The sequence below is a fragment of the Colossoma macropomum genome, unplaced genomic scaffold (assembly GCF_904425465.1).
Source record: "Colossoma macropomum unplaced genomic scaffold, Colossoma_macropomum, whole genome shotgun sequence".
Lineage (NCBI taxonomy): Eukaryota > Metazoa > Chordata > Actinopteri > Characiformes > Serrasalmidae > Colossoma > Colossoma macropomum.
This window is the reverse complement of record NW_023494787.1, coordinates 6,072,710-6,083,581: the sequence shown is the minus strand read 5'-3', so window position 1 is coordinate 6,083,581 and position 10,872 is coordinate 6,072,710. Positions and strand designations below refer to the sequence as shown.

Here is a 10,872-nt window from a genome sequence, read left to right as displayed (position 1 = left end):
AATATTGCTGCATATTATAATGGTGATGTGCCTTGTGATATACAGCCATAAGCAAACGTTTGGACACGTCTAGACAAATTACACGTTTTGTTGAAGGGAAAGAAGTTAACACATCCTTTATACAGAACACACTTACAAAACTGCTGCACAATTTCTATTTATTTGAGTTGAAAATACTGGAAAACATAAAACCAAGAAATATAAAATGTGCCATAAAGCCAAACCAATTGTTTTATTTTTTCCATTATGTTAAATATGGCAAAAAACAGTAAAAATGTGCATTGATATGCATCTAAGTGTGTCTCTGTAGAGGATGTGTTACTTATTTTCACTTCAATCAACAACACGGAATTTGACCCGGGGTGCAGAAACTTTTGCATACGAGTATATTAAAAACACATCTGTGGATGGTGAACATTCAGTGACCGGGGAGGGGTCTCATTTGCATATTGCAGAATTCTGCAGTATCACTATTGTGAAATCACTGTACCGATTAACAAACAATACATTGTGCAGCCTAAACTGAACACAAGCCGCTGATTCTGTAGGACACGTGAGGACCTGGTAACACCGCTGCTGGTGGCTCAGACTGAGCATGAGGTATCTTGAGAACAAGGCGAGCAGACAGCTGAGCCGGAATGTAAACTTCCACACCTGCATGATGTTTTACCAAACATTTCAGTCCTTCTGGAGAAATAATCAACTTACTAACGAGAGCGAGAGAACTGGAACCGAAAGTAGGAGCCCTTAAGAGTGTGAACTGCTTCATCTTCAAATAAAAGTTCAAATCCCAGCACCTGTAGGACAGCACAGGAACAAGAAGCTCACTAACGTTATGAAATTAATTTAAACTGTTAATACAAATTTACATTTAAATAAATTCATTCAAACAGCATCATCAATAAAAACTGAAGCGCTTGTGTATAAGATGCTTGCAGAAGCTGTAGAAGTTAATGAGGCCTGAGGCAGAAATGACCATAAAGTTAAAAAAATGCTCTCTTAGGAATCCTGTTTAATATACATTCTGTTTAAGCTAACTTGAGATAGAGAGGCAGGTGAAATAGATTGTATGTCCACAAAGGCTGAAACATGGAGTGCTTTTTTTATTAAGCCACCTAGACTCATTTCTGAATTTCTGAATTTCTGAAAAACAGTGGAGAGCGGACCTACTGAACGACAGTTAAGGTCACAAAGGTCAAAACTGACCCGGAAAATCAAATCCAGAGGGAAAAAATTGCCTTTTAATTAAAAAAAAATAATACAGTTATAATTACAGTTGTATGCAAAGGTTTGGGCTCTCCTGGTCAAACGATTTTCTAAAGTGAAAAGTAAGTTAAAACTTCCTCTGCAGACTTTCTGTTCAGTAAATTTAACATATTGGAAAAAATAAAACATAAAATGTTATGTGCCATAACTTTTGCACAGGTCACATTTTGTATTTTTTTTCCAATATGTTAAATTTGGCCAATAAGCAGTAATGGTGCATTAAATGTGCAGAAGTGAGTTCTCTGTAGTGTGGTATTTACTTATTTTCACTTACAACATCAACAAAACAGATCATTTAACCAGGGGTGCTCAAACCTTCGCATATGACTGTAAATACCAACCTCTGACATGAAGATGCTGCTGGATGTTCAGTGATTAGACCACAAAGTTCAACATCTATAAACTGTTAAAGGGAAATTCCACAGATTTTTCAAATGTACTGCTCAGTTAAAAGGTTAAGATGTCATTCAGAGTGGTTTGCTGTGAAATAGTTCAGATTTCTTTATGACAGGATGTGACAGGAACCAGGGGTCGCCATGACTACAACACAAACACAGACCTTTTATTTACTGTCCAAAACCACCAGTGAGCCTACGTGTGTCGTTTTTATATGTAATGTTGATGATGGTAAAATAGTGGAAACGTTTTGTTTTACTGGAGACTATTTTGCCTGCATGTAGCTCTGAACTATGCATGGATTTTTAAAAAATACATTTGAAGCCAAAAAGCTTATTGCAAAACTATCATAAACCAATGTGTTGTGCAGCATATCAATAACCATTTCATGTAATAACTTTCTTTGAGGGAGCTTTCAGAGGCATTAAACTCTTTAGACATCTGGTTCCTATCCCCACCACAGAGCATTTTACATCAAACCACTCTGAATGACTTTGTTTACATATTAATGATTTAATTATGCAGAAATCTTTAAAAAAGACAGCAGAATTTACATATGAAAAACTGAAAGAACTAAGTAACGTTTGTTTCTATTAATGTAGCACTGAAAAATGAGACACGTTGTTCACTGACACTGTCCATTCATTTGTTAAGCGAAACGCTTACCTTTATTTTTACAGAACCTTCTGAGTAGAAGCCCGGCTCCAATGATGGCCAAGAAAACGCAGATGAGAGAAATCCAAACAGCCAGTCTAGAGTGTTCATCTGTAACTGCACACATAGAATTGGTGAAATAAAAAGAAAGTTTTGTATTTTTCTATTTTTTTCTACTTTTATACAAGTCTAGTACATTTTCATATCATAAAATAGATAAATACCATCGAACAATAAGATGTGCAAATGTGAATTTGAAATAAAACATAGACAGACATCTAAACACATAATAGACTGCAAATCAAATATACTCTCTAACACAGATTACTAGACAATGTTTACATTAAAATAAAGCAATAAGCCAATAAGTGGGTTACTGCAATTTAATCACGTGTTATTAGGCACGACGCGAAGCGGAGTAACCCTCCTTTCCCTGTGATAAAATCACAGTAACGCACAGCCTTAAGTCGCTTATTGCTTTTATAAAACGGCGGCCAACATGAAATATGATAAAATACATAATTTTTCAGAAAATAATTTGTCATTATTAATAATAAATTGACATAAACAAGTATTCCACCAAGAAATGTAGTTTCTTTAGAGTACGGTATCATTGCCACACAACCACAGACCGCTAAATAAGTAGAACTTTCGGTCGCCCATCGCTGTATATTGCAGTCATTTCATAAATGTTTAAGGTTTTGTCATATAAGAATGAATATATGATGACACAGCACTGTTAAAAGCAGAAAGCTTTGCATTACAAAGCACTTTTGGTCACCAAATTACCACCACGAGTCTCATTCAGCACCAATCCAGCTGCACCCCCTTCTCACACCAGGGCTGAATCTCAAATGGCTCCCTGCTCCCTGCATAGTGCACTACGTAGGAGTTTAAATACTGGATCCAGCAGCCCAACAGTGCAAAATACAGCTAAGAAACAGTCGTTTGGGACTCGATAAATGATGCACTGTTTGGCTGTAGAGGCTAGAATTTCTAAACTTTCATAGCTAGAACACTCTTTAGGGAGTACAGAGCCATTTGGGATTCAGCCTGGCTTTGACACGACTTTTGACTGAAACATGAATATTTGAAGTGTGTAAAACATTCAAGAGACATTTTTAGACTTTTATACTGCAGTTTTAGAGTTAATCATATTGGAAGTATTTAATTCAAGCCTGGGGTATTAATGTTGGAGTTGTTTGGCATGTTTGATCATCCTAATTGTGACCAGCCTAATTCTAGTAAAGAACATAAGTTGTCAGCCTCTCAGTTTAAACAAAAACCGGGTTCTTACTTCATCAGTACACTCGGTGCTCCATGTGAGCAGCATTAGAGTCAAAGATTAATCACAGCAGAAGGCTTTTTCGTGCCGTGGTGCAGTAACACAGAGTTCAGCAGCTGTGAGGCGGTCATAGCTGTGGTATATCATGGATTTTACAACGGCTCCTAACGCAGCTCAGCCAATCAGATTTCAGGACCTGAACTATCCGTTTAATAATAATGCATTATTTAATATGCATTAAATATCAAAAGCCAAATGTAACACTGAACCTGATCTAGAAAACAGTACAGTAGATTATTGTAGATCTTACTGTATACGTAATATTATTTCCCTGGCCGAAGATTAAGTGTGGCTAAAAACTGACAAGATTAAATGCATAATATTCAAAGGTAGAATATAAAGGAGATTAAACATGTAAACCCATACCCCAGGTTTTGGTGATGTCTCCTGCTACACTGCTGTGATGCACTACGCAGCTGTATTTGTGTTCCTCTGGGTTCTCCTCAGGTCTAATCACACTCCTTCTGGTCTGATAAGTACCGTCTCCATTAGGAAGCACATCAACCATCTCTTCATCCACAAACTGTAGACCTGCTCCGACCCACTCAACCTGCACGTCTCTGGGGTAGAACCCAGTCACATGACACGTGAGGACCTTAGAGCCAGCCTTGGTCCTCTCGAAAAGACTGACTTCTGGAACTGAACAACAACAGAAAACAAAACTATTAAGTCTTTTATGCTGGACAAATCAATTAAGTTATAAATAAAGTTATAACAAAGTTATGCTAGAAGTATATTATAAATGCACAGACATAAGAAACCATCTGTCAGAGTCAGTCAGAAATGGCAGATTTCTGCTCAAAGAATAAAATTGGCAATTCGACAACTTATTGTTTTTATTATGTCTGATCTGCGTCACAGGTTAATGAGTGAAATAAGATGAGGCAGGTAAGTGCAATCAGTGTATCTGAATGCTGTTACTAGACCTTAACCAAAATGTCATAGTACAATTATGCATGACACATCGTGCTAAATATTCGGTCACTTCATACTTAAAATGTACCACTTTGGCCCAATAAAGAGCAAATAATGTTGTTTATATAGCAAGTTTGGCTAATCATATGTACTAGAAATGTGACGATGCTAATAAAAATCAGCCAAATTTGCCAAGAAATCTGAATTAGCCATCAAAATTCATGATCTGTAAATCAGAAATTTATTAAAACGCTTCTTTGGCAAAAATCTAATTTAAACAGTTTCCCTCCTTCTCCCCAAATGCAGTTGATGAGCCAAGACAGAGGGTAGTTAAGTATGACACTGTATGAAGCTGTTATGTAAAGAAGTAGAGAAATGTACATTGTATAGATAAAAACAGCAGCGGCAACCACACTTAAGTCTGAATTCTGTCTGTGTTTATATATGACAGTATGATTTTACAGTGCCAGGAACCACATAATAAAGTCTATTAGATATTACTGAACAACTCCACACGGTTTGTGGCTGATGAGTGATGATTCAGGGAGACAGTTAGCACTGTGCTAATCAGTGCATGTAAGCTTCCTTTACTTGTCAGCTACATTAGCCTCTCTCGACTTCACTCGCTAATATTTGATTCTTTATCCTCTAAAATTGTGGATATTGAACCTGTCCCTGCTAAAAAACAGCATATACCAGCATGGCTGGTCAGCAAATGCAGCAGTTTTGGATGCTGGTATGCTGGTTAACCAGCACTACTTTCTAGGTGACCAGCTAAACCAGCACAAGACCAGCTGGGCAGTGTTGGGCAGGACAGTACTATTATAGAAAATTAGCTCATCTTACAGCTCAACACACAAAAACACACTAGCCTTTATCCTCAAACGTTGCCTCTGTGAAGCCTGAATGAGCCAGAACTGAACGTGCTGTGAGGCTATATCTTGGCCTGTGTGCTAAGCTAATGTTAGCCTCTGGTGCTAACAAAGTACTGTACTGAAGCTGTAGCATGCTAAGCTTCACTAAGATTACCTGCTACAGTTCTACACAATATTTGGCGGTTTATTAGATAGATGTGGATTTTTTTTCTTAATTTGACACAGTTATAATCATAAATATCACCATCATTTATTCATTTTAACTGACTGTTAACTACGTCTCAAACATTAAGTCAGCTATGTTAGTGCTTGCTTTCTGTAGCTGTAAGTTTCCTGTCACCACCATACATATAAATAACAAGATGCCGCGCTGGATCCAGCCAGGCACGTCAACAGCGCCGCCATTTTGGGGGCATTCGGTACCATCACAGAGCGGCAGTTTAAGAAAGATACTTTCCACTATTTCAATCAAGAATATTGCAACCAGAAAGCGGGATAGGATTATATAATGGAGGGAACGCAGTGATCCACACTCATGTTTGTGTGATGTTTATGTGTAGATATGGCCGTGTGGTTAATGAGGCACAGAGAACCTGTTGATGTGATTGTTTTTCCTCTGATTTTATATTAAGCTTATTTCATTTAATAGTCTATTCAGGGGTTCTTAACTTTATGTAGTAGTTATTTATTTACAGTGCTGGTTAAGCTTTGTAGCTCGGTAAGTTATAGCATTAATTAATCTGTGTAGATATTCATAATAGGTTAATGTTAGCATCTTCAGCAAATCCATCAATGTGTGAATTACATCTAATATTAATACAGATAAAAATAAAATAAACCCCTCAAAACACAGTAAGAAGGATGAAGCTTAAGTAAGCTTCTTATTTGCCAGCTTCTTGCTCAATTTTCTAATTTATTAAGGTGGAACAGGAAAATTCCAACAAGAAGCTGGCGAATAGGAAGCCAACTTTAGCTTCATCCTTCTTACCGTGTTTTGAGGGGTTCATTTTATTTTTATCTGTATTAATATTAGATGTAATTCACACATTGATGGATTTGCTGATGTGTGTTTGTGTTTCTCAGGCTAAACTCAGGTTTTAACGTCAGGTACAGACTGAATACTTTCCTGCTGGTCTGGATGGCTAATTAGCACGTTCAGTTATTAAAGTAATAAAAGCTACTGAGAGCAGATCCGTGCAGCCTAGATTAGTCTATGTCTGAGAATTAGGACGGAAGCTGTGGCCGATTTAATCCTGAGACTCATCGTCTCTCAGTACAAGTGAATTCGTTCACAAGCGGATCTTGACCTCTCCAACATGGCCGACGCGCAGACGTTTCACCTCAGATAGAGAACAACAGACAACGCGGCACCTAGGTATGTATATCTATGGTCACCACACTGTACTCCTCTCATTAGCATGGTTTAATATGGGATTGTGATAGATTCAAGCCCATTTGTGACAAACAAAACTAAGCTGCTATGTAGCACCCCGCATGATTTTTTTTGGAATGCACTCAGAAAACCTGGATCTGAAAATGTGAACTCTGTTTTTTGAGTGAAGTGGTGATGATGATGCTGAAAATATACAGAAACTCTAAACATAGGCTACGATTTTCCCACCCATACTGTGATTTTGTATAATTTTTTGGTAGTTTTTGCAATTTTTTGTACTTTTATACTGGTAGAGACAATAACAGCAAAGAGGAAACGTCTTCATTTTGACACATATCTTACCTTTCTTCATATTGACTCTGGGAGCGTGCTGTAGGAACATCTTCAGACGTTCAAAACAGGTCCTTTTGTAGAAAGCAACCGTGATTTCAAGCAAGACTGGATTTGCTTCCCTCTGCCTTTTGTATACAATGGCTTGAGGAACAGAAGCTGTGTATGTCTTACTGTCAATATCCAAAGTTATAAAGTCTTTCCCGTTGAATGCGTGTGTTAACATTGCTTTGAGGGTCCCATCTGGATAGAGGTCACAGCGACTGAAGCCTTGGTAAATGTTAACATCTGAAGAAGTGGCTGTAAACACAGAGGAAACGAAAAGGCAAACCTCTTCAGCGTCAATGCTGGGCACCAAATCAAAATCTAGAAGCACTACAAGAAACAGTGAGTGTGTTTACATGCACTCAATAATCCGATAATAATCATATTTCTGCAGTTATCTGATTATTCAAATGATCATGTAAACAGCACACTCTGATTTCTTAGATCGGATAAGGTCTAGAAATCCGACTAAGGAATCTGATAAAAAGAGCTGGATTGTAGCTCAGTAATCAGATTTCTCAGTGCTGTGAACTCTTACTCTGATTTCTTTCGCATTTCTCAGTCTGAGCATGCGCAAAAACAGATCGCAGTACCAGAAATAAGCGAGCAGCGTTGCCGTGAGACTCAGCAAAACACTTTTGGAGCGACGCTGAAACCAAACGCATGCATTATTAAGTGCATGTAAACACACTCATTGTTTATTATAACAGTATAACAGAACACATTACCTGTCAGGTTGAACTGCTGTATGGCTGATTGTAAAGCTGTAGTCATGGTGTGCTTGTTGTGGTGCGATATGAGATTAATATCTTTCCAGTGCTGCTGACCCTCTGTAGTGTTGAGCCATTCAGGACAGGGCACCTCTGTATTCATACTGCTGTCGTAATAATACATGGTTACATCGTCCACAGCAATTCTCTCCATGTAATCGGGCAGATCGAGGCCTTGAGAGCCGATGAAAAAGCCACTGATGGAATGAACAGCTGCAAAATAATGAAAGAAGACATGCATCTCAGATTTTTCAAAATTTCTTTAGAATTTAATTACGATTCAGAGTGGTTTGGGGTAAAATGCTCAGCTCTAGCAAAACGTACAAACTCAGAATTGTTCACAGTGGTGGTGATAGGAACCAGACGTCCACCTCTAAAAGCTCCCTAATTGAAAGTTGTTACATTAAACGGTTATGATCACAATGCAGTGATGTCTTTTTTATTATTTATTATGTTATGTTCTTACATTTAGGCTTAAAATGTATGTTTATTTATTTATTTGTTTATTTATTTTAAATACATTCAAGGTGAATAAATACATGTGTGGCGTTCTAAGGCAAAATAATCCACAAAGATTTTTTTTCAGATTTTCACCATTATCAGCATTACATATAAACTCAGAAGGCTTGTGTAGGTTCACTGGTGGTTTTGGATAGTAAATAGTCTATATTTGTGTTGTAGTCATGGCGACCCTATCACCACCACTGTAAAGACATCTGAACCATTTCATACCAAACCACTCTGAATCACTGTGTTTACCACCACAACAGAAACCATATAGAAGTCAGATATATGGCCACATATATGCAACTATGTCAAAAAGGGTCAGGCATTTCAAAATATATGTACATATAGGTCCATACATTATGCATATGTGTAAAATATTTGATATTTGATACTTATATATATACTTATATACTTGATACTTGGTACTTGGTATGTTGGAGATGTTTATACTGTAAGGATATTTTGCCCCGAAATTCACATGGAATGTTGCACATGAGGTACTAATTTATATCACAGATGGGAATGGTGAGGAATGTATATATACACTGCAAAGGGTGGGCCGACATCATATTAAACCCTATGGATTAAGAATGGGATGTCAAGTTCATGTGTGTGTGAAGGCAGACAAGCAAATACTTCTGGCAATATAGTGTATGTCATCTGTATATGAATATTGTTTCCTATCTTAGATTTTAAAATATATGCGTTAGACACATATGTTTATACTTCGATGTATGACGGAAATATATGTCCCATATTTGAAAATGGCCAATTTCAAATAAGCTGGCATATATGCCTCATATATATATCCCTATGTCACTTATATAAGTTGGATTTAAGGGAAATCTATGTATGTTAATATACGTGTCATATTTGAAACGCATATATTGCCAGGTATCAGATTTCCGTATGGGAATTAAGCAGATATGATGAAAAATTCGGTGGAATTCCCCTTTCACTGCTCGTCACGGTTTGAGATAATCTGTGATGCTAACTGGTGGAGTATAAACTTCCATTCCTTGTTAGCCTCGTAGCTCCAGTGTTAGAACTAAAGAAACAAACTTCCAGAACAAAACACGTCTGACCGACTGTGGACGATGGGTGGGAGGGAGGGCTCCTTCTATTTATCTGAATATACTCAGAAAACATCTCGTTTTGTGTCACTGGATGTAAAACTGACTACAAATATAGAAATACACAAGTTATCTGCACTGAGCAGTGTGAGCACAGAGTCACTTCAGCCCGACAGAACAAAGAGTAAAACAATCACAGATCAACACTCACCACCATCAGACCGCTGTGGAAGCTGTAAGAGGAGGAATAAGCAGTAAATCTCCCTCATTTTCCGCTCTTTGTTCACTTTATTTCTTCACTGTTGTTGTCGCGACAGACAGAGCAGCACTCACAGTTCACTCAGACCGAAAGTGAAAGTAAGAGTTTTTCAGCGTGTGGCGCTTTTTTGTTCACGTATTTGTTGACAAAAGAAAATATCGGTCTTTCTGGGATAAAAACGATACAATATTATATTTTAAAATTAAAAATAAAGCTAAAACGCACCCATTGTTGCCTCCCTTGGGTTTGTGGCTGGTTGTAAATGTAAAGCCTGCGCTCGCTGCTGCCGCCTACTTGACACAAGCAGTACAGCCTCTTAGCAATATTTAATACAGGCTATTAAAATCAGAAATGTAATGAAAAATACGAAACTAATGTAGAATCGTAGAATATAGAAACGTGTTCTAGCAATTCAAGGTTTACTATTATATTTTATTTGATCATGATATTATATGATATTAAATTATATTATATTATGTTATGTACAGTCTATGGTAAAAACTAAGAATTTGTAAATGGGAGATTGTGTACATTTCATTTTTACATATAAAGATACAAAGTCTTTAGTGTAAAAATTAAATTATGTGCAACAACTATTTTTACTCTTTTTAAACATGTAATTAGAATTTCAACTACTTTCGAAAATTGAATTAATCCTAAAATATTATTAATATTTGTAAAAATATTTGTGTCATTATAATGAAGTGAGAAAAGCCAGTGATCTGGAAAACATATAGGCTAAAATGTAATGAATACTGGTCGAATTTGAATTTTGACGTTAGAATTTGATTTTTTTTTTTTTTACCAAATTTCAATTTTAATAGTTTTAATAACTTTTTACCTGTTCAGATTGAGTTTATGATACTAAGAAACTGTGGATTCACAGATACAATCAATTGCTACAGTACACAGAGTTTGTAGCTTATCTGAAATCAGAAATTTATCAGAAATTTGGATGAATGTTTTGTGCATCTGCAGATAAATACTTTTACTTCTTACTTCTTTTATTTCTGCTCAAGTACAATTGTGAGGAAATTTCATCTC

The 10,872-nt window shown here is 36.8% G+C and overlaps 1 protein-coding gene across 1 annotated transcript; it reads right to left on the bottom strand.

Moving 5' to 3' along the window:
• Positions 1–254: 254 nt before the first annotated feature.
• On the bottom strand, positions 255–10,098 carry LOC118805275 (class I histocompatibility antigen, F10 alpha chain-like). The gene is made up of 6 exons (XM_036565966.1): positions 9,781–10,098; positions 7,948–8,202; positions 7,187–7,474; positions 4,028–4,300; positions 2,329–2,433; positions 255–797 (listed from the first exon to the last, which is right to left on the bottom strand). The coding sequence occupies exons 1-6, from the start codon at positions 9,836–9,838 to the stop codon at positions 784–786; spliced, it is 993 nt and encodes a 330-aa protein (XP_036421859.1). The 5' UTR covers positions 9,839–10,098; the 3' UTR covers positions 255–783.
• Between the last annotated feature and the right edge of the window lie 774 nt (positions 10,099–10,872).